The sequence below is a fragment of the Triturus cristatus genome, chromosome 5_2 (genome assembly GCF_964204655.1).
Source record: "Triturus cristatus chromosome 5_2, aTriCri1.1, whole genome shotgun sequence".
In the NCBI taxonomy this organism is placed as follows: Eukaryota; Metazoa; Chordata; class Amphibia; order Caudata; family Salamandridae; genus Triturus; species Triturus cristatus.
The window spans coordinates 532,416,810-532,441,574 of record NC_140588.1 but is presented as its reverse complement, the minus strand read 5'-3'; the positions used below and the strand labels follow the sequence as shown (position 1 = coordinate 532,441,574).

The 24,765-nt window shown below is 40.6% G+C and overlaps 1 protein-coding gene across 2 annotated transcripts in view; it reads left to right on the top strand.

The window, feature by feature from the left end:
- The window catches only part of PDCD6IP (programmed cell death 6 interacting protein), a 450,822-nt gene that overhangs the window by 77,555 nt on the left and 348,502 nt on the right, over positions 1-24,765 (top strand). For both annotated transcript variants that reach the window (XM_085607570.1, XM_085607569.1), the window contains exons 2-4: positions 11,562-11,616; positions 16,125-16,194; positions 20,754-20,881. In XM_085607570.1, the coding sequence (XP_085463696.1) occupies positions 11,562-11,616; positions 16,125-16,194; positions 20,754-20,881 (253 nt within the window). The remainder of the gene's footprint in view (positions 1-11,561; positions 11,617-16,124; positions 16,195-20,753; positions 20,882-24,765) is intronic.

The window sequence follows — 24,765 nt, the reverse complement described above, 5'->3', positions numbered from 1 at the left end:
GTCCTTGTTACGGATAGAAGTCAAAAAGGGTTCAAGGGCTAGAACGAAAAGAAGAGGGGATAAAGGACAGCCTTGACGAACGCCACGTTGGAGAGGAAAAGAAGATAAGATGCGACCATTAAGTAGGACCGATGCTTTAGGAGCAGAGTATAGTAAGGAGATAAGTGATATGAATTTAGGACCAAAACCGTGCCAGCGTAATGATGCAAACAAAAAAGACCAATCTACTCTATCAAAAGCTTTCTCTGCATCAACAGAGATATCAGCCAGAGGAGTCATAAGGGAGGAAACTTTATTTAAGACATTGAGAAAAAAAAGAGAATTATCGGAAGTGAGTCTGCCCTTAACAAAACCACATTGCTCTTTACCAATAAGATGGGACATGAGAGGGTCTAAACGTAAAGCAAGTAACTTAGCAAATAATTTATAATCAACATTAACTAGAGAAATCGGACGGTAATTTTTACAAAATTGAGGATCACGACCCTCTTTAGGAATGAGGCAGATGGTGGCCTCCTGAAAAGTACCTTCTGTCTTTCCAGTTGAGTAAAATTAATGGAAAAGCGTTAAAAGTTTAGAGAGTAACAAATCAGAAAAATGCAGGTAAAATTCAACAGAAAAGCCATCTTGGCCAGGCGATTTCCCTTTAGTGAGGGTATTTAAAGCATTGGAAAGTTCATTAAGGGAAAGATCATTTTCAAGATCAAGAAGGTTAAGATGGGAAGTAGAGGGAGTAGGGAGTTGATCAAGATAAGTCTGAATGAGAGAAGGGGTGGGGGGAGATTCTGGTGTGTAAAGGTTTTGATAAAAAAGCTTAAATTCATCAAGTATTTCCTGATTTTTATGTAGAAGGGAGTTATCAGAGGAGTAAATAGTATCTATAAGAGTGCGCTCTTTACGTGTTTTAAGGTAATTTCTAAAAGGTTCCCTGCCTTATTTCGACTGCCATAATAACGGGCACTACTAGGGAGGAGTGTTTATGATGCGTTGTCAGTAGTGGCTTTATTAAACTCAAGCTTAGCTCGTATCAATTCTGTTGAGATGGAATTTTGTGAGGATATGTAAAATTCATGCTCCAAAAGTTTAATATGCGCTAATGTAGTTTTCCGTTTCTGAAGAAAGCGTTTCGTTTTCTTAGAAACAAAGTCTATAATGAAACCTCTTGCCGTAGCTTTAAAAGAATCCCAGATAATATGGGGGGAGGTGCTTGAGTCGCAATTAAGTAGAAAGAATTCATTAGCGGAGGAGCGAAAGGAGGAGGAGAATAGAGGATCAGTTAGAACGGAGTTATTAACATGACATCGGGAAGATTTTGAATTTTTGAGGGAGTAAACCAAGGTCCGTTACCATTGGGGCGTGGTCAGAGATAACTATGGGTTCAATAGAGGAAGACAGTACATTTTTAGACAAAGATTGAGAAAGAAAGATGTAGTCTAGATGAGAAAAAGATGCATGAGGCGGAGAGAAAAATAATAGTCCAGATTATCATGGTGAGAAAGTCTCCAAGAGTCAATGAGATGTGTTTGAGAAATGGTGTCAAGGAATAGTTTGTGAGTCTTATGGGGAATAAAACGGACTGTAGACTTGCGATCAAGAAACGGGTCTACAATTTGGTTGCAGTCACTACCTAGAATAAACAAATCCTCCCGAAATTGAATACATTTTTGCATAATCAAATGCCAAAAAGAACAATCAGGCTGTGTAGGACCATAAATATTAAAAACAGTTAAATGAACAGAATTAATTGACAATTTAGCTAGTATACATCTACCTTCCGTGTCATTTTCTTGAGATAAAACTTTACACTTCAATTTCTTATGACATAGAATAACAACACCATTTTTTTATTAGTGGATGGAGAGAATAAAACCGCACCCACCCTCCGCTTCTGTGAGATGGGTCTCCTGTAAGAGTTCGATGTCAGGGTTATACGAAGCGAGGTGGGAAAGGCTTCTCTGTCTTTTAATAGGATTGATAAAACCCTTTACATTCCAGGAGATAACTCTGAATGTAAAAACATTAAAAATCTAGAAGAAACCTAATCTACAGTGATAGGAACATAAAAGAGAATGGCAATGAATAAAGGGGGAAAAGGATATAAGGAAGGAGGAGGAAAAAAGTGAGGGAGGAGAGACAGATGAAAGACTAATACGTAGAATGAGAGGAATTGAACATGGGAAGAAAAGGGGAGAATAAAACAATTCGAAGAAAGGAAGAAAGAAGGAAAATAGGGAAAAGGAAAGAGAATAAACACAAGAAGAGTCGGTACATATCCAAAAAGGATTACTGAGAGTAACATACCTGAGGGGAACAAAGAACAGACAATGGGGCAGGGACAATGCACGACAAGATGAATCACCCGAACCTGGGGAGTCCAACTGCATCAGGACGGGAAGGAAATAGGAAAGGGACCATACGAATTGAGGAAACAGAAACTGATCTGTATGAATAAACAAAAGAGACAATTAACATTAAAATAATATACAGAGAAATATGACTAGCTAACATGTAACAGGAAATAGGATAAATATGAAAAATACATGTTGCTTAAACATCTAAAAACATCAGAAAACAAAACTGCTTCTTAACAAACAGAACCAATGAAGAGACATCGACAGGAACCCTGCAAAGAAAAGATATGCAATATTCAACCATTTGAAGAGTTGGTAGTATCCATAACATTGGTAGTATGAATATGAATAAAATTCTTAAGTTCCGCAGGGTCTTGAAAAGTCCATGTTTGGTTTTGGTATGTCACATTGAAGATGCATGGGTGAAACAAACCATATCTAGCGCCAATAGCTCGGAGAGGAGGACGGTGATTCAGGAATTCTTTCCTTCTGGATGCTGTGGCATTGGAGACATCTTGAGACAAAAACACCTTTTGACCAAGCCAGGAAATTTGTCTTTTAGTTCTTGCTGCAGAGAGAACTGAGAGCAGATAAGTAAATTTCAAAAAGAGAATGATGACACTACGTGGTTTAACTGGAGCTGTTGAAAGAGGCGGACGAGGACCGAGCCGGTGAGCTCTTTGAATGCTAAGTGAAGTAGTAGATGGCATATCCAGGAGTTTTGGAAGAAAGGAGGAGAAGAAAGAAACAGGGTCGTCACCTTCCAGAGACTCAGGCAAACCATAAATACGAAGGTTGTTTCTCCTATTTCTATTTTCTAAATCCTCAGTATGTTGAAGGCTGTGGACTGTTTTTTCTAAAGATGAAATTCGTTGAGAGTTATCTTGTATCTGAGTCTTGCTATTCCATTGAAGCCACTCTACTTTCCATTTTAGACCATTTTTCTTCAAGAAATTGCATTTTGTTATTGGTTTCCTCCACAAATGGACGCAAAGCGCGTATCGCCTCCAAAAGTAACTCCATAGAGATGGAAGATGACGATTTGTCAGGAGATTGAGGATCATGCTTCAAACGTTTAGATGTGGAGGTAGACGGAGAGGATTTGTTTGAAGTAGATTATGATGAGGAGCTACGATTAGAAGTTACTCCAGCCATCTGCGTTGTAGTAGAAGAAGAGACTGATGTTGATGAAGATGGAGGAGTTACCAATGGACTATGTTGTGATGACAATTTTTTTTTCGGTTTGCGCAGTATTCCCATAAATAACTGTCTTCCAGTGGGTAGAATAAACGTTGCATAGGCTTATTGGAAGCCGTGATTATAAATTCTCCAAGAGAAAGCACAATTAACTTGACTAACAGTGACTTGAGAAGAGAAGAAGCACATAGACGTGTGTGGCGCCAGCAAATTATAAAGTAACAGGCATTGAAAGAGTTAATATGTTGACCATGTGGCGAAAAAGCAGAAATGCAGCCGTATTTTATGAAGGAGATGATGAATACTCCAGTCATGTCCCATAAAGCCAGGTGGTCTTTTAAGTGTTCAATAATCAGTCAGTTGAAGGAGTGAGCTGGCGATATACAGTGACAGATACTTTATGAAGCATATTAAAGCATGAACCAGACCCAAGCATCACGCTGCACAAAAAAAAGATGACAGGCACACTTGAAGAAGATGGTGTAACTCTTTAAGAACAACCAACCAATATGTTGACCTTGTGATGAAAAAGTAGAAATGCAGCCATGTCATATGAAGGGAATGATTAAAAACTCTAGTCATGTCCCATAAAGCCAGGTGTTCTTTGAGGTGTGCAATAATCTGTCAATTGAATGAATGAGCTGGCCTCACACAGTGACAGAAACTTCCACAGTTGAAGAAAATGTGTGTCTCTTTAAGAAAAGGCAACCAGTCTATGGGGGTTAACAATGACTCCAGAGCGCTGACCGCATATCTGCCATTACGCGATAATTATTCCTGCCGAGACGCGCCTCCAAAATGGCCGACGCTCTGAGGAAAAGGGTAGAAGCAGGAAAAAAAAAAGTACGCGCGACGCGCTTAATAATAAAAATAAGCTCCCCGGAATCCCTACATATTCCGATTGCGCCCAAAGTCCAATGTAAACCGGCACGGAAAACGCACCGGTGGTTGAGAAAGTGTCCCGATGTGGCGGAGCAAATCCCCTAGGCGGCCATCCTGTCTGGCGCCCTAACCACGCCGCCAAGAGGTGACGAATGTAGTAAGATCTTGTGACTTCTCTGACAAGGCAACCTGATGGTATGCTGCCTTCAGGTCGATAAGAGAAAAATGACTTGCCTGTCCAATTGACATTAACATTTCTTGAATAAGTAGCAAAGGATGGCAGTCTACAAGAATATTTTTGTTCAGTGAGCGTAAGTGTGCATATAGACGCACATTTCCATATTTTTCTTTAGCTAAAACCACAGCCGAAACCCAGTCTGAAGAATCAGTAGGCTTGATAATGTTGTCCTTGCACAAACAATCCAAAAGGTCCTTTAAATCCTTTCTTACACTGAGTGGCACACTCCTTACCTTATGATTGAAAGACAAGGCATTTTTTTTTTTTTTAGCTTAATATCATGTATTCCTCCCTTGACACATCCAATATTATCTTCAAAAACGTATTTATATTTCTTAAGAATTTCATCTCATTCACGTAATTTGCTATTTGCACACACATCAACTGATGCAATAGGCATATCTCCTAATATTATGGGAGTATCACTTCCTGGCTTGAGCATGATGCCCATGTTACCCAGATCACGCCATCCAACAATGTTGCGCTCTATTTTAGCTACATAAACTTTAGTAGCTATTGATCTGCCTAAAAGATTCACTGTTTCGTGAAAATAACCTACCATTTCTATGTCCTGTCCGCCAAACGCTTTAGGATTAACATCTGAAAGCAAAAGTTTTTGGGGAAAAGCATTTTTATAATAAGTGACATCGGATAGTATAGTAATTGGCGTACCTGAATCTGCCATTACTTCAAGTGAAACATTTCCAATGCAAGCTTCTCCTAAGGGTGCTTTAAAGGATCCCTCTGAATCATTGACGTTAACGTTTAACATTAAATTGTTAATCATGTCATCGTGAAGCTCCTCAACATCATTCACCCTCATAGGAACAGTACTACTGTTCTTAACATTGGATTTGCACACACTCTCAAAATGCCCTTGCTTCTTGCACTTATTACACCTACGCCCAATAGCAGGACAGCTAATATTATTTCCAATGTGTGTTTTCGAACCACATCGATAGCATACAAATTTCTTTTGATAAACAGGATTAGGTTTCCCTCTTGCAGTTCCAGAAATGTTTGATTTACTGGATACTACACAGACTGATTCGGTATTACTGTCAATTCCTGTGATCACTTTACTTGAGACAGATGAATGCTCTACGCTTATAGCAATATCCAAAACTTCAGTTAATGTTGGATTTCTGCTATCCAATACACGTTCTTGGACCTTTTTAGAATAGCAGTTAAATACAAGTTGATCACGCAAGTAAATGTCCTACATATCGTCAAATTCGCATTTTGCTACTAAAATGCGTAAATTAGAAATATATTCTTCAATACTTTCTTCAGCAAGTTGTTTTTTCTTTTATTAAATTCATGTCTTTCTACCGAATATAGCACGTTACAAGGCGTGCTTTTACTACGCGGTAGGTAACGCAGTCGTTACGACCGCGTTGTTACAACACAATGCCATTACTCCACAAGTCATTACATCAACTTGCAGTAGATGGCACCTTAACTTTAAGAATGTATAATTTATTATTCCAATCCATCCCTCGCAACAGTAGGGAAGGTGTTGGACTAGTAAATTATACTATTCCTTATGTTAGAGCGCCATCTACTACGAGTCGATGTAATGACTTGCGTAGTAATGGCATCGCGTTGTAACAATGCGGTCGTTGTAACAACTACGTTGTAGAGGCATCGCGGTCTAATGACCGCGATGTAAAGGTTGTTTCCCCTTTATACCATAATAGTAGGTTGTTTGATGAATCTCTTTTTCAACCTTTTTCCTGCCTCTGTGAAAACATCCCAAGGTATAAATTGTCCTGGTGGTTTCAGTTTTTCAGAAGATTATCAAAGATTACTCTACCTGAATCACCTAATAACCCATATAAAACAGCTTTTTTGCGTTCATTAGAATAAGCTTTTCCATCAATAGTTATAATAAAGCTTTCAAATGATTTGTGCCATAGTTGCCATTTTAATGCAGGTTTTCCAGGATTTTGTAGAAATGGGTTTATTTGCTAAGGGTGTATTTGATAAGCCATGAATGCTGTAGAGTAAATGTATTTGCTGAAAAGATACCCTAACATTGATGAATATCGGTTTTAGCTGCTTCTTCATATGTAAGGATTATTGAAAACAATGCAGCCTTCATTAAAGTGCATGGGTTGCTGTGAAATTGACACCGAGCACAACTGTGCGATGCGCTCTAGTGTTTTATCCAGGAAGCGATTATGACGTCAGCGCGTTATACTGCCAGACAACAAATCAGTAAGGCACGTGCACACACAGTCTACGTGGTCCTCGCGTTGTGAAGAGTCACCATCGCACGCACACAGTTCGTTAGGCTCACTCTTGGGTGGAGACAGTCACGTGAGCCAGCAACGGTTCCCGTAAGTTTATTTTTTTTATATTTATGATGTAGGCAAATTAAGAAATGTACCTCGAAGAATACGCCGTGTCCGCTGCACCTCCCTGAATCTGCTGAGTGCGTTCCGATGTCTTGCGAAACGTAGAAAACGACAATAAAATTAAAACGATAAATGTTCTCCGGTGGGTTTGATTATTCTAGTCCGTGTCCGAAACCGCTCGTCGCCAAGTTGTTGTATCGTTAGACAACATTAAGTGCAAACGTAGAAGATAATTTGGAAGAAGTTTATTAACTTTAAATCCTTTGGAAGAAACCCACGGAGTACACAGGACACTCCGGTGAAGCTGTTGTCCAGTCAAGTCTCCAGCAAGGAATGACCACTGGACAACAGCAGCACCATGGATATAGAATGGAACACAACAACAGAACTTGGAATACAAGTAATTAAAGGGATACAACACCCTGTATATGTTTGTGGACTTGAATTTTTGAAAATGCCTACATAAAGGAAACTTTATGATTTAGGTTCAAATAATTGAACATGTGACAGTTATTTTTTATGAGAGCAGTTGGTTCAGTTTTGCATTTTACTCATAGAAACTTGGATTTCGTTTGCGGCATTGTCTACTACTCTTGGTCACTGGAGCCCAGAAAATAAACGGAGCATTGTGAGGAGGGTAGACCCTGTGCGTGCTGTTACGCAGCTCCTGATGACAATGCCCTCATGATTGAAATTGAGGTGTATGGAATTTATATTCTGTAATCTTGTGCTTTCTGTTTATTTCACAACGGTGCTAAATCGACTTGCAGTGCTCGATGATCTTTCTGGCTGAAAGGCCACTTGATCTCTTCTAATATCCTTGCAGATTAAGTCTTGAACGTCAACTAATCAGTTAGATTTTTTTGCGTACATACTTAGGATTCCAAGCTCCACTTTTACTACTATTGATGATGCCATATTTATTTCTAGGGGGGGGGGGGGGGCGCACGGGGTGGGTGGGTTTGGGAGGGTTAGGGGGGTTTGTGTGTGTGTGTGTAAATATCTTATCTGTTGCAGTTAGTTTGTAGTAATACACATTCTGATTGATAATTTTACTTGTTCTGGGCTAATGAGCGGGGTATTGCTGCTGCTGCTTTGAGGTACTTATTTACTTGGTAGCTGACTCAGCTGCATCTAGAACCATATTGTATGTCTGTTATTGCTACATCAGTCGAAGTAATAACTTGTCTGATCCTTGCAAAGCATCTTACTTGACAAAATTTGATAATTGTAAAAATTGTTTGTGGTCCTGTAGTTAACTTTTGGCACCACTGCTACAGTAAATTTCACATTAGCACTGTGTCTAAATGGTCTCCATGGTCGCTATACAATAGTCAGAAATGAAATGGTATGGAAAGGATATGAACAGTTTTGTTCCTGAAAATACCTACAGAGAGGAGCAGTAACTTGTTTGAAATATTAGTAATTTTCAAGAAATAATAGATACATGAAAAATACAAATGTAAAATCCCATGACTATTAAAACTCTTGGAAGTGGTTTAATAAAATCAAATTAAGCTATAATCGTAAAGCATGGGCCAATATGCTAATAATATTTAAGTTAAAAAATTATTTCGGACCGTTATTATCTAACTAAATGTATGAGAATAAACGAGATAGAGACTGGAATAAAACTGCTTGCCTTTGGGTTCTACCACATAAAAACCCTCTTATGAGAACCATATCAGAACAATACAACATTCTTAAATACTTGCAGCAGCGTTAAATGTAATCAAAAGTTGACCACTAAGCAACAGCGGGAGTGTGGGCAAAGAAAAAGCCACATCGGCAACAGAGAAACAGAGAGTAGTTGGGGAAAAATCAGCAGTTGCCATGGTGGGTGGGTAGGAAAAAACCAACAGAAGGAGGTTGGGTGGTTGGCTTGAAGCTTAAAGGAGTAGGTGAAGAAACAGTACACCTTTAAGAGAGATGAACAAGTGTGGGATAGAAACACACAAATTGGGATCGGGTGGAGGACGAAGCTGCACTAAGAGAGGAAGGGAGGTGGAGAAGGACTCTTACAAGAAACAACGTAGAGCGCACAATCGTGAACAGGCCATGCACCTTTTTAGGGTCAAACGCAAATTTAAAACAAAGCCAGCAAATAGAAAGGAAAGCACTGTCAGTTGTGATAAAACACAAAGCCACCGGTAAGCAATGGTTGGAATGCATTCCTAGGTAAGTTTTCGGCATGTCTTCAATAGGTTTTCCAATTAGACAGTTGCTCTGTCTTGTAGGCTTCGACCTAAATAAAGGCCGATTAAAGGCCGATTAAACTACAGGCTGATTGAGCCACTTGACTGCAAAGACTACATTTTTTTCCAAGCTATCACTGAAGTTTATTAGGAACTTTAGTGATAATAACTTGTTTCAGATGGTAGAACTTTGCTGGCTTTTGATCAATCTTGTGCTACTCACTATATCATGGTAATTTTCTGTTTAGCTGCTAAAAACATCCATCTACATAAAAATCTGTATTGGTTCTTAGTTGATTAGTTATATCCAATTAATAAAGGCAGTAGAGCAAGCACCGAACCTATAAAAAAAAAGCAGATGACGTGGTTTTGCCTGCGCCAATTTATTTAATTTTTCCCTGGTAGATGTGCTGTTAGCTACAGACATATAGGCTACTTTCTCTACACCCTATTTTATAGGGGTTTGATTAAAAAATCACCACAATTCTTTCTTATTCAGTAGCTGCATTCATGTGATCTGTGTACAACAAGTTGGGTTTAACCAAGTACATTAGATTATGGCGATAACTCAACAAATGGAAATCATCTCCACTATTGGGCCCCTGCGTTCAACTTGGTAGTACAGCGGCCAGTCTAGTTGGAGGGAAGGTGGACACCACTTATTGCTTTAGAGTGGAATATGCTAATCCTGACACAGTTGCAGGTTTATTGTGGAAAGAACCAGCACAAATGTATTTTAACTTTCTGCCGTGTTGCACAGTAGCCTTGCTGCTATAAAAATTGGCTAAAAAAACCATTGACAAAGCCAATAGCTCTTGTAGGTGAGACCCATTTGCTTTGCCAATGCCTGTTGGTTAATCCTATTTTTTCAGGTTTGTTGTTAAATCTATAAAGTAGTAGCATAATACATAAAGCCAGATGTGAAGAATGTAGTATACTATTCATTACCGTTGTTAAGGGAGGGGAGAAGCTGTGTTTTTCTCACTCAACAATGGTAATAAACAGCATATTGTTCTTTTCCCTCTCTCTCCCTTCAACCCTCCCCCTAAAGTGGTGCAGATCAATTAATGACCATAGCAAAAAAAGTTGTCTTTTTAATTACAAGTCTTCTATGCAGACCTTCTTTCCCAAAAATAATTTGCTTGTTATTCAAAATATGAGATCTGAACTGATGAGAATCACTTTCTTGTTCATCATTGTTTGGATTGAAGAATTATCCCTGTTGTCAGTTGAGAATTACCCTCCATCTGCTGAGCCATTCTCCTTTATGGATTAACCAGTCAATATACGTGCTCCAGCTGCTTGACCTGTTACTATCCTACTAGTTATAGCTCGTCCAGAGGATGGCTTCCTGTTTCTCCCTTGTAATCTAGCACCTGAGCAAATGTTTGTGGGGCGGTGCTGGCATTCTGTGTCTGTACAATTTGTATTTTGTTCCTGCCAACCCAAGATAGTTGAATCCTTCCCTTCCTGAAGAGGTTTGCTCTTTTACCCGCCCCACTTGGTGGGGTATTACATTACATGTACTGTGTGCGTAGTTCACAAAGTCCCTTCACTTTTTTTTTTAATTGGTATTTTACTATAATGCAATGCTTTTAGTTAACTTATGCAAATAAATAAACTTCAAACTTCTTCACATCTTGAAATATTTTGCTCGGTTACTACACTGCGACTGAGTCGTCTAGGAAAATCAGTATCTAAGTGTTATTCACCATAAAGGGTCCATTCTGGCGGGTTTTTGCACAATCATTTCCCCATACTGGAAGTATAGCAGTTTGCTATGATTTGCCTGGGTCAAACCCACGCAAGGGCAAAGGGACCAGAGCCCTGTGGAGTTTCTCCACAGAGAAGAATTTCATCAGTCCTTGTTTTGCAAGTGTTTGGTTCAGTTGCTCCTCTGCTAATGGTATGGTCGCCTGCTTGAGGGCGGTTGATTGTTTTGTACTTTATTGAGACGACCTTGACTCACAAATTTTTGTGTTATTAGGTAAGAAACCTTATAAATTGCCCTTTTTACACAAATATATGAAGAGAAAAAAATGCTTTAGTCGTTGTACTGCACAGGTGAATTTAACAGTGGTGGACATTACGAAGGTGAAGCTAGTAGAAATTGTTGCATAACTTGGAACTGAGAGAGTATTTATTGAACCCACGGTTTTCATGAGCTGAAACAGTACACTTTTCTTATTTCCAGCATTTAATAATGGACTATATATTTCCAAACTGTACTTGTGGATGGCAAACTAAATAGAAAACTATAATGTAATATGATATGAGTAAATTATGTTCGGTTTAAGGAATTGCCTTCTATTTGACAATATTTTATCCTGTTTATTAGGTATTATGATCAGCTGTGTTCCATTGAGCCAAAGTTTCCATTTACTGAAAGCCAGGTAAGATTGTTTTCCTTTTCTTCTGCTTTTTTATCTGTCTATTGCATTTAAACTTATTGAAATTATAAAAATGTTCTCTGCATGATGTTTTAAGTCTGGGTAGAGAGCCCGATTTAGTTGTTGCAAGAGCTCATGTCGTACCAAAAAAGAAAGTAAAGAAAGGAGCATATATAAGGGGCCTTTGGATATTCATCAGCCTCTGTATGGCATGTCCGCCAGTGATTGCCCAGCAGTTGTTAATCCAAAAGGGTGCTTCTCTCTCTCTCTTTTTTTTTTTTTTTTTTGGATATTCGCCTTTATTGGCTTTTGCAAACAGCACAATACACTGCTACACTGTGACAGATGACGTATTTGATTAGTTCCCCAGTCATTGCTTTACACTTTCCAAGCCAGATGTATTACGTATTGAGATTTCAGGTTACCCACCTCCTGATAACTTGACGTCAAAGGTGGCTGGCAAGGATCAGGTAAACTGTAGTCGGCTAGTGATTCAGGCACAAGTACATGCTTCTGATTGTTCATATTCCACACCAAAATCAGTGTTAAATATGGGAACACTCAAACGTCAGAAGTAGAAGTCATACACGTATTTATTATTTATCCGACGCACACCTTTTTTTAGGTCTCGGCTAGCGAAGGCTGCGCTTGCGCAGTCTCGCTCGCGAGATTTAATGACTTGGAGAAGAGGGGCTTGAACCCGCCCCTCTTCTCTCCTCTTCTCCATTGGTTGGCCTCTTAAATGCTGGCCAGCCATTGGAGAAGAGGTTTGTCTCGCAAAATAAGCCCCGTCCTTTTCGGATTCGTGGGCGTGTTTTTTGTCGATTTTTCTCTGGGCGTGTTGTTCGAGAAAAACACGCCCCCGAATCCGAAAACGCCGCTGCCTTTCTCCGAGGCATTTCTGCTTTCACCTCGGAGAAAGGCAGTGGTGTGCTTGTTTTCTTCTGGAAGTAAGCCTCTCTGTATGCAGATGCTGCCTGTGTGCCTGTTTTCTGCCTCGCCGTGTGATGGAATCTAGAGTTCGTCCCTCTGGGTCGCGTCCACATCCTTCCCCGTGCCTGTATGGGTGACGTAACCGGCGCTCATGTAAGGCGCTACTAATCTCCCCGTGCCGAGATGTGTAATGAAAAAACGGTGCTATGTGGCGCGCTCCAACACCTTCCGGTCGAGTTCACGCTATATCATTGCTTCGGCCGTCGCCTAGACTGCCGACTTTTGTGCTGGAGACCGGAGTTCGTCCCTCGGGGTCGCGTCCACATCCTTCCCCGAATGTGTAACGTAACCGGCACTCATGTAAGGCGCTCCAAATCTCCCCGTGCCTGAATGTGTAATGTAAATACGGGGCCATGTAAAGCGCTCCAATGACTTCCGGGCGAGTTCGCGCCATATAAATATATAATTCTGCCAGCTGGTGCTTTCGTTCTATTGCTGCCTACATCGGGAGAATAAAGGGGGTTAAGAGTGCTGGTTAAGTGTTGTGTTGAAGATTTGTGGTGGGGGTTATGAGCAATGCCAATAGCTCTAACTTTAACAATGCCGAGACCATTGCATTGTAAATGCTTGTTTGTTTTGTTGCTTTGAATGGTATTGCGCCGTTTCTTGATTGCCCGCAGCCGCGCTCGTTTTATGATCTGCTCCTATCTCTGAGCCTACGCATTGTCGGTGTGACTTTGCTCCCGCCCTCTCCCGTTGTCCATGTTCATCACCTCCCCGGTCCCTCCTCCTCTCCCTTTTCTGTGCACACTGGAATGGCATGGTGAGCAAAAAAAACATTGGATTAGGCACTGATGTCTGTACTGGCGTGAATGTATGACATTGTTCTGTTTTCTGTCCATCAATTGTTCTTTTTGAATTTGTCACCCGAGTGGGACGGGTATGCCCAGACGTGGGTCCCGTGCTCTCCATGCCACTGGAGTCAAGCGGTCCTGGCTGATGAGGGGGGAAAGCCCGAAACCGGTCCTAGGAGTCAAGACTGATTTGCATATGGCTGGGTCCAAACTGGAATGGCATGGTGAGGAAAGAACGATGGATTAGGCCCAGGTCTCTGTACTGGGGTGAATGTATGACATTGTTCTGCATTCTGTCCGTCAATTGTTCTTTTTGCACTACTATCACTTAGCAAACGCATTGTCCGTGTGACTTGGCTTCCGCCCCCTCCCGTTGTCCATGTTCATCACCTCCCAGGTCCCTCCTCCTCCTCCCTTTTTTGCTCACATGTTTTACTCGCTGTCTGTCGTTCTTCCTTCTGTTTCATTTTATGCTTTCTCCCTCTTCCTTTGTTTCGTTCATACTCCCACCTTTCTGTTTATTTATTTATTTTTATTATCCAATACCTTTCTGTTAATTTACCCCATTCACTTTCAGTTATGTAAAATACCTTCTTGACCTATTTCCTCAGTGCCAAGGACCCCACTTACGCGGTCATTTTACGTTTCGCTCTTTGGTTTTTTTGTTCACACCCTCTGCTTGACTCATTTTGGCATTATAAAATGAACCGGCAAAACGGGTTGTATACATTCCTCTGGAAGACCATACAAAATATCACAGAACTAAATTAAAGAAAAACGAACAAACCATTCTGCACGTTAGCGAGACCTTAGCATGGTGGTCCAACGAGGGAAGCGATGGGTGAGTTTGAGGCTGCTCACATTTGAGGATAGAACCAATGGGGGTGCGGCAAGAGGCGGTCAGTCAATCCCAGCCTGTGCAGTTCGCAGGGGAAAAGAAAAACAACTCAACGGAAGTGCGACATTCCTGCATTTAGAGCATTTAACATAAGGCTCAACACTAAGCGGGTAATGTTTTGTTTGGTACTCATGCAAACAGAAAGCGGATTCAGTGTGACTTGGCAAGCATTACAATTTTAAATGCCGAATTTCCTGTTATAACACAGCTATACCACTGTGTCAGGTTAGTATCCTTTGCATTTAGGATCACATGTAAATTCACAATGAATGTGACGACCACCTGGGACAGAAAGAAGGATGTGATCATAAAGGCCAAGAAGTATCAGGAGATAATGCGAACTTGGTGATGATGCATCAGTCAAGGAAAACAAATGGACTGGATGCGCTTTGAGTCACTTATTTACACTTCAATAAATACGCCGTTTATGAAGAACGGCAAGCGTAATACAGCACATGTAGATCCATGCTTATGAAATGTACTGTACATTGGACTTTATTTTTTTTTTTTTACTTTTGAATCTTCTACATAGTGTGTTTTTTCTGGTTCATGGACAAGTGCCTGGAATCAGTGGGCCACAACCTGAGGCTCGCCGGCAGTGTTAGAACGTTGCACGTTAAACCGGCAGCAGTAGTTCTTTGTGTGTGTGATGGCTCAGGCCCAAGTATCACTGTCAGTAGATGAGTAACAGCCCGGTGGAACAAGCATTTGCAATGCAATAGGTCTCGTATTTGCGAACGTTTAAGCTTGTGACATTGTAAATGACGATGCCTTTTATTTATCTGTTTTAAAAAAGCACATAAATAAAAGGCTTTGTCATTTATAATGTCAATAGCTCAAACTCTCTCAAATGCGATACTTATTGCATTGCAAATGCTTGTTTCCTAATATTGGTATCTGAAGACTTATTTGCTCTCTATAAACGGACTTGGGTACTACAGTTGAGCTGCACTTATTATAACCCTCAAGCAATTCCTTCCGTAGTTACCTTAATTGAATTTGAATAAAGAATGATACTGCCTCAACATATACTTAAGAATGTGAAGCTTTCAGGGAGCATAGAAAGATGAACTGATATACTGCGTTGAAAAGTATCGCCAGAAAAGTATTTGTCAAGAGGTTTTCACGCCTGCACTTTATTTCAGCACTTGAATGGTCTTAGGAGAAAGCTGGATTGAAAGATTTGATCAGTGAGATCAAAGAAGTGCCATTTCTGCTTCAGCACAGAATCCGTGAATCAAAATGGCACCCAGGTTGTTTGAAATCTGGTTCAAGAGCAGTACTAAAAAGCACCTTTTAAAATCCTTTGAGTAACACTTACGGAGTCTGGCATTTGTTTGGCTTGTTTATTAAATTTAAGGATTTAGGCATTGCATTTGTTTTAAAAACATATTGTTGACGTTATAATTTTTTTATGTTGCAAACAGATCTTGTTGATTATGTGCTGTATATGTTCTATGCTTGTTAGGTTCAGCACTTGGGCTTAAGGAGATTCTGTGGGTGGGCAATATGTACAGATCTAAAACCATACAATTGATTTTGTCTTTTTAGTTTTCTAATTTTCATGACTTATTACAGTTAGAAAATGTCTCCTAGGAAACAGTTTAACCAAAAATTAAAAAATGTTTATGATGTGCTTGGGCCCCATCTTTAAATTCTGCTGTGACCTCTTCCTCTGTGGTATAGTCAACTTGGTGCGTCATGTGAAAGGTGGAACTTTGATGCATAGAGTCACTTGCAATTCAACTTTTTCCTTTTTGAATTACAAATGTTTATTTTTATTTCTTGAATGCAGGAATTATAATAATCTGTCCTTTTCCACCCAGCTCTGCTTGACGTTCACTTGGAAAGATGCTTTTGATAAAGGATCCCTGTTTGGAGGTTCTGTTAAACTAGGTATGTATTTTCGATCGAAAAGTTTGATCTTTCACATGGTCTCTGATTTTGTTTTTGTTTTACATAATGGATAAATTATCTAGCAAATCCTGGCTTTCGGGGGATATAGAAATCTTATACTTGCAAAATCTCTCCCATCAGGCCAATAACTCTGATGCAACACAACTATTATAGTTGTTATTCCTGCATTACAAAGTTCTGTGAGTGTAGTACTCTAAATGTGGCATATGTACTCCTTGTTCAAGTCAAAAGCACAAATGGTAGTTGGAAATATTCCAGCTACTTACTCCCTCCCCCTAAATATCAGTCAGTTGATATGGGTTTTAGAATTCTTCTTTTTTTTTTTGGTGGCGGGAGTTTGTTTTTTAAATCTTTATTCATCATTTTATCAATAAGTACGCACAGTGAAGCCTGTTACCAAGATTTTTAAACAATGTCCACGTGTGGTACAGCAGGTTACCAGGAAGAAAACAGGATATAATCATTAACAAGAGACGTAAATGAGGGGGAAAACCTGAACAGATATTACATATCTCAAAAAACACAATGGCATATTAGGCGTCATATAGCAGTACAGGGCAGTGACGAATATAACATAGGACAAAAACCAAAATGTTTAATCTGTTGCTTCATCGTCCGTAGAATTATCCATAGACAACAAATAGTTCTGCAGCGGTTTCCAAATATCCTTGGGCCTGGATGTAACTGGCTGCAGGGAGGCATACAATTCAGAAGTAGTATCACAGTAGGACAAGGCTTTCAGCCCGGCTGCCACCGTGGGGTGGTGTGAGCACCCCAATTGAGCGAAATTTGTTGCTTAGCTAGAAGTAAAGCAATAGCAGGAAATCGACATAGTCCCAATGGTAACATACCCCAATAAAGCAGTTAGCGGGAAGTTGTCGTTCAACCATAAGCGACAGAGTGAAATAGGTGTCCTTCCAAAAGGATGCGATCACCCCACAGGTCCATACCAAGTGGGGGAAGTCTGCATGGTCCGCCTGACATTTCGGGCACTGGTGGGACCTCAAAGGGTCAAATTTCGAAAGTGTACGGGGGAAAGGGGAGTGTAGGCTCTGTGGAGATATTTCTAATGTTTTAGTTTATACCGGTCATTTCCTGAAACTAGTTTAGTCTGCATATAGTAGTAATAACAAATCTTGTCCAAAATAGGGCTACCCAGGTCATGTTCTCATGCAGCCTTGGCTCTCTCCACTCCGGCAGGTTTTAATTGTAAGGAAGTGTGATATAATTTAGAAACCAGATGGCTATTATCTGGGGAAGCGATCATTAAAATGATAGGTGAGAAATCTTTAGTTTCAGTGTGGTAGGACACAGCCTGCAATGTACTGTGTAAACAGTGGAATGTAAATCTCTCCATAGTCATCAACTGTCCTTCCTAAGGCGAAGTGGGCTTGAGCACACCACCTATAAACAGGTCACCCGTGATCCGCAAGCTATGTGGGAAAAGAGTACATTGTACCAGTTTCGCAAGTGTGAGTGGGAACCAAGGGTTGTTTAAAAGTGGGATATACGGGGAATAAAGTGCATCCCTACCGAGATAGCTCAGGAACTTAAATTATGCTCAACTAGCAGTGGCAAGGGTCTCTATTGTATTGGGGTCGCACGGGAGACCTTGAGACAATATGGTGGCTAGTGGAAGATGCAATAGTTGTGCGCCCTCAGGTTTGGGAAATGTCATCTGAGTGATACCAGTAATAAGCGTATTGTGCTTGGGCTACATAGAAATAAAGTTAGAGGTCTGGGACTCAAAATCCACTGCATTTATAGGGGAGTGTGAGGACATCCCAACGGATGTGAAGCTTGAAACTGGCCCATATGAGCCGAATAAGCAACCCATGCGGGGAGGTGAAAAAACTGCTGTTGATGGAAATTGGAATATTTAAAAAAAAAAAGATAAAGCGAGGCAACACAATAATTGCTGTGTGCCCAGCCATGCCCGCCGGAAGCCTAATCAGTTGCTGCACTTGCATTTCGAGTTTTGCCTAAGCGGATAGATAGTTGTGACTGATTACTTCTGAACGTTCACTGTGGATATGGAAGCCCAAGTACCTGGCAGAGTCCATGCACCATTGTATGGGGAATTCAAGGTCGCAGGGCACAGTGGCATCCGTAAGTGGGAATAATTTGGATTTACTCCAGTTAATATGCAGGCCAGAGAACACAGAGTCACTGTACCTCACGAACAAATGGTGGTAAATTGACTAAGGAATCACAAACGAACAAAATGATGTTGTCCCAATAGAGGAAGCTAACCGTTTCCCATGTGGGAATCTAAGACCCCTATGGAGATGTTTTTCCTGTACATAGCAGACTAAAGGGTCCATGGCAATTATAAAAAAGATGAGAAAGTGGGCAGCATTGTAAGGTACTGCGTGTTAAGGGGAACTGCTCTGTGAGTGTACCATTGAGGCGAAACCGAGCCAAGGGATTTTGGTCTAAAAGGGGAATCAGATAGTGCCCAGTTTTGCTAGAGTGGCGTAGAGAAAAGACCATTCATGTGAATCAAATGTCTCTTTGGCATCCAATAGTGCAACTGCTGATGGAACGGTGGGGGAAATTTGATTGATCACTACAAATAAAGGGCAAAAGGTAATTGAAGTGGAATGATGTGGTACAAAACCAGATTGTAAGGGAGCAATTATGTGGGCCATTAATAAAGATAGGCGGGTAGCTAGAACCCTGGTCAGTATTTTAGTATCAAAATTTATGAGGGACAATTGTCGAACTGAAGAGCAGTAGAAGGGAGGTTTGTTGCGTTTGAGTAACACTGTAATGACCGCTTCCTGCAGCTTGGTAGGGGGGTGAGCCACGTTCCAGAGACTCTGCATACATATCTAATAAATGAGGGAGCAGGAGTGGTGTTTAATCTTTATAAAAGTCGCCAGTGAACCCATCCAAGCCAGGACTAGTGGAGCCACTCAAGTCATCTATGGCCTATGAGAGTTCCTCACACATCATGGTAGAGGCGAGGAACTGCTGCTGGCTTTCGAACCAAATCATAACTATTTCAGATAAGTAATTGATCAAAGCATCTTCACCTTTGCCTGGGTGAGATGTGTAAAGTGTCTTGTAGTAGTGTGTAAAGTCTGCCAAAATGGTAGTGTCGTCAGTGACTTCTCTGTCATCCGGGAGGCACAAGTGAGTTACATATGTGGCATGGTGAGGGGGACGAAGCAAACAAGCCAGTGTTCGATCAGAGCATTCACCCTCACCATACCTGCACGCTCTAGCATACTTTCCGAGGTAAGCGTTCTCCCGTTTTGCGAGGTCCTGGAACTAGTGTAATAATTTTGATGTATCATGGAGCTGATGACTGTAACAGGGCAAATTAAAAAGTATTATTAAACTGCCGCAGGTATTTATGATGTAATGCATCTGACAAATGGAATGTGTCCAGAAGATCCGTAAGGGTCGGTAGGGGATGAGGTTTAGAAATTGCTGTGGAACCAGTGGAATCGAGCACTGGTTGTCCGGTAAGGTTTAGGTCGCTGCCCACTATAATGTATTCAGTCTGGTATTGACTTATTTGTGTGGATAAGTCAGTAAAGAAATCAGGGGAATTGATGTTTGGTGCATATACCTTGCCAAGCAACACTATCGAACTGTCAACTCTCCCAACACTAACAAATATTGACCTGCATGGTCCGAGTCAGTCCGTTTCAGCTGAAAAGGGACACAGCTGTGTTACAAGAGGCACACCCCATGTGAATAGGAACTATAGTGAGAGAAATAGCAACGAGTACCCCATGAGGATGCATAATTGCAATCTGGTCTGGGGGCTAGGCGTGTTTCCTGAAGGAAGGCCATTTGAACCCAGTGGTGGTGTAAATAAGCAAGGACCAGTTTCCCTTTTCTAGGATTATTCAAACCTCTGAAGTTCCATGTCATACAGGAGAGTGGGAACACGGAGTCTCTACTAGTGGATGAAGGCATAATATCTGAGCACAATATTGCATACAAATAAAGATTGTAAGGGTAAGATGTGTAGGTGTACACTAATTTTGATTTATTCTTCAAACTCTCATCCAGATGTACACACACAGTCTGTATTCCTCAGGCCACTCTTATCTCTCTTTAAGGCATTTTCCATTCTGTGTGCCGTTTTACCAGTGTTGATTGAAATTTATTGGTTTCCTCCTCTGACCTGCATTGCATTTAATTCCTGCTGTCCATTTTCAAAATTAGTCAATTTCCTGCATCTTACTTCAGCAGTAAGCTAGGAACATATAAATGCAAATGCGTGTTGCACAGCCACATCACAATCTTGTTGCAAAGTTTGCTTCCCAAAAAAACTGAAACAAGGAACAAGGTCCTCCTCCTAAGCTTTGGAATGAGTTGTCATCTTACCGGTGATATGCCTGTCTACTTCCATTGTATTTTTATGTGCTGATACGGAAATTTCATTTTCGCCCTTTGAGCCTCGGGTAGAGTGCTACTTTGCCATGTACTGAAAATATAATAAAAAATTATACTTGCCAGCTGCTTTTAAAGTCTCAATGCTGTTTTTTCTTTTCCACTTTGCTGCCTTTGTTTTCTAGGTTTGCCCAGTTTGGGATATGAGAAGAGCTGTGTTTTATTTAACATCGGTGCATTGGCAAGTCAGATTGCTTCAGAACAGAACCTTGATAATGATGAAGGGTTAAAGGCTGCAGCAAAGTTTTATCAGGTATCAACATTCGCTTGCTTATGTGTACCTATATTTTCTATGTTCATGATTGGGACTAATACAGCAATTCAAGACTGACAAAAAACGGGTGATTCTATAAAATTGAATGCTCAGTTTGCTTGAAAATAATCATTTGAATTGGAATATAAATGCATACATTTACCAGTTCTTGGTTGCTAGGACATAAATCATTAGCTGTAAAATGTGCCTGAAATTCTGACATACTGATGCAGAGTACACGTACTTCAAATTACTTCCGCTATGAAGTGCAGTATCTCTGAAGGGTTCTCCAGTTCTTTGTGAATGAGAAATGTAGATCATGGTTGACCCTACCAGAAATTAACCTAGGCTAAAAGTTGCAGTACCAAAGGAAATGTAAGCTAAAGTGTATATCATGGTTTGTAAAGTAAGGGAAGTTGTAGGAAGACTTTGAAAAACTAAATAAAAATAGATAGTAAGATTTTGTACCAGAAATATCCACATGAGTCCACAAATACAGCATGGCAGCACCATATATTACAAGAGTTTGTTACTGGCCTATTTGTCAGTCCTTGATTTATACTAAGGAAGTTGTATTTATTTTTGTTGAACTTCTCACTTTTTGTTTTGAGAGATTTCACACTGTGTGACCTGTAGTAAGTATTGTCAAAGGATCATGGCGGTTAATGGCCCTATTTAGTATTATATGTGATGTCTGGGAGTTGCCACGATAGTTCTGTAACGTTTTGTGGCTTGTTTGATTGAGTTATGGAATGTTCTTCTAGCCCCATATTGAGCCTGTAGTGTAGGGTCTGCTGCTATTGGCTGATTGTGAGAATTGTCAAGCCTCTCAACTTGAATGCTACTTAAACCGAGCGTTATCCATTGGTGTAGTACTACTCCTCTCAATTATAAGTGGTCTGGTGTGCCTGCTCCTGTATTTTCCAGCTGCTGAAACAATGGGTCTCCTTTTACTGGCCTGAACATGTGTTCAGTCAAGTTGCTTTGGGCTGCAAGTGCAGCTCAGCCCTAGTGCCCAACTCATGCATTGACCCCAGCCCTAAGGCATGGTTCCCCCTCCCAGACCACATCTTCCGCTACTCTGTGCCACTGTCTGCAAACGCCTTCCCATGCTGTCTGTCCCACCCCACACAGCAGATGGTAAATGTTAATCCCTGCAGAACTGGGAATTCTCTGTGGAGTTATGCCCATAAAAAACGAGTTTGCACAGCTCTTCGCCCATTCTACAGGCATTTACTCATTATAAGTGTTATTGGGTGTGGAGATACTGTCCGGAATAGATAGCCTCAGCATCTAACTGAAGCTTACTCTTAATCACACCGCAGTGCCAAATTGTGGGAAGTGGCTTCAGTGTTGACACACACTCTGATTGGATATTGACTTCCTCTCTGACGCCAAAGTCTATGCCTGTGATTTGTACTCCGGTGCCGAAGGAGGTCCTTCTACCTATACCGTCTGACTTCAAGCCAAACTTGTCTCTTCCTTGACTGAGGTTGTGCCTCGAATCCACTTTAATGCACGCAGTTCTTATACAGTCCGATTCAGATTGCCTCTGCCAAGGAGCTGCCCTCAGCTTCTTCACCAGCTTTTTGGTTCCCATTCTTATCACAGCCAGCCAGCCAGCCATCAGAGATGACAGTGGAGATGATGTGAAAATGTCCCCCCTCGTTATGATTAGGTCATCGACATGTACTTGCATGATGCCAGTTGGCTGCAGATGAGGGTATCCAGGTGCTGTTGTAGGGGGGCTCAGATGAATAGCCAGGTCTTGAGTCCTTGAGTGGGAGGTTGTTCCAGGACTTTGCGGTGTCCAGCAGATCTCTGCCTGGTGTGAGGAGTACCAATATTAGAGCCTACCGGAGTGAGTCCTGGGGCTGGGCCCTCTCCTATACCTCATTGTACACCTCCAGCAATCTGGGAGATAGCATGGCACTGAAGGTGGCATAATATTCTATGGGTAACCCATCTGTGCCCGGGGCCTCATCGCGAGCAATCTGCTCTATAGCCATGCAGGTCTACTCAACCTGCAGGGAGGCATCAAGCTCCGCCAATTGCAACGGAGCCTCTGAAAATGTCCCCAAGGCTATATGCGGAAGGAACAGCAGCTTCCGCGAACAAGGTCTGATAGTAGACGACAAAGGCATCATTGATAGCTGCCGCAGTATACCCCAAGTACCTTTTTAAACATGAATTTCTCAAACAGCTGAACGGATTTACACCATATTACATCTCTCTCCTCTCCTCTGTCATATATCTCTCTTCTCTGTCGTATATCTCTCTCTTCTCTCTCATATCTCTCTTCTCTTCTCTCTCCTATATCTCTCTCTCTCTTCTCTCTCGTATATCTCTCTCTTCTCTCTCGTATATCTCTCTTCTCTCTCGTATATCTCTCTCTCTCCTCTCTCGTATATCTCTCTCTCTCTTCTGTCATATATCTCTCTCTCTCTTCTCTGTCATATACCTCTCTCTCTTCTGTCATATATCTCTCTCTCTCTCTCTTCTCTGTCATATCTCTCTCTCTTCTCTGTCATATCTCTCTCTCTTCTGTCATCTCTCTCTCTGGTTTTGGGCCTGCACTTAGGTCTCCTTATACATACACATAGATAATCTTTTACAAAAGGACGGTGCACCAAAGATAAGTCTTTTCAAAATGTTCCAATTGCTGTTCTTTTATTTTCATTCAAATCTTAGAAAAGATCAAACTCAGCCAACGCGTTTCGTTCTTTACGAACTTCGTCAGGGCTGTGAACAAATATAAATACAAACATATATATGTATAAAACACCTTATATACAACATAAAAACACAACATACTACATCATTTCCAAAAACAAAAATTGACGTTACCATAAGTTTTCATACACATAATGAACAAAAAAATATTTTTCTAAACAGAGGCAACATAAAACAAATAACATAAATATCACAAATATAATACAAAAACATTACACAAATTATTCAAAAATTTCGACTAATTAGTCACATTCACATACATAACAAGAGTTAAGACTATCAAGAAAACACATCTTTATCCTGCCTAAGCGTAAAGGTAACTAAATACCCTAGGTAGGAAATTTATTATAAAATTGATATATTAAAAGAACCTCATCTATAAGGGAACTATAGAGTTTATAATAGTCGAAAAACCTATTTTTTAAAAAAGACACTTGATATCTACAGTTGGTATGATCAATACCCGTATTTGAGAAGAATTTGATATATTGTAACTCTTACCATAGATGGTTTTATTTATATATAAGGATGTCGACTTCAGCAAATTCAAAGGATGTTCGACTTTCAAATAATATGTTTATCCACAGGCAAAGTTGTATAACCTAATAAAAGTGAATTTTTTGTGTAAAAATTATTAGCGCCTCCTTTATGGCATGAGCAATTTATTAAAAGGAAACAGCACGGATAGCTAAATATTTTCTTAACACACGAGATTCATCTTACCTCTACATGTAGCTGAACGGTGTATGTCAATGTAAGGCACCGGATTTCTCAATTGGAAAAAGAACTTTTAATTTGGTCCATAGATTGCGTAAGTCAATTTGGATCAACAATGTTGTTGCATATTTAGAACCATCGTGTAGGCTCCATTTTTCTAGAAAAATAAGAACGAAGAATATCAAAAGCACCTATTCATAATCTCCTGTTGCTTTCCAAGAAAATACTCCTAATCCAGAAGACTGACTATAGTATTCTGTCTTCCTGCTGTAACAATGCGAAACAGCATTGATTCCTTCCGGGTTCCCTCACGTGACATGAGGGGATGACGTATTTAAGAGACCTGACCAATGGGACAGGGTTTCGCCGCTAACTCAAGGAAGCGCCTATTTCGAAGGTAAGACGTCGGTGAGGAAGCCGGCTTTAAAAACTAT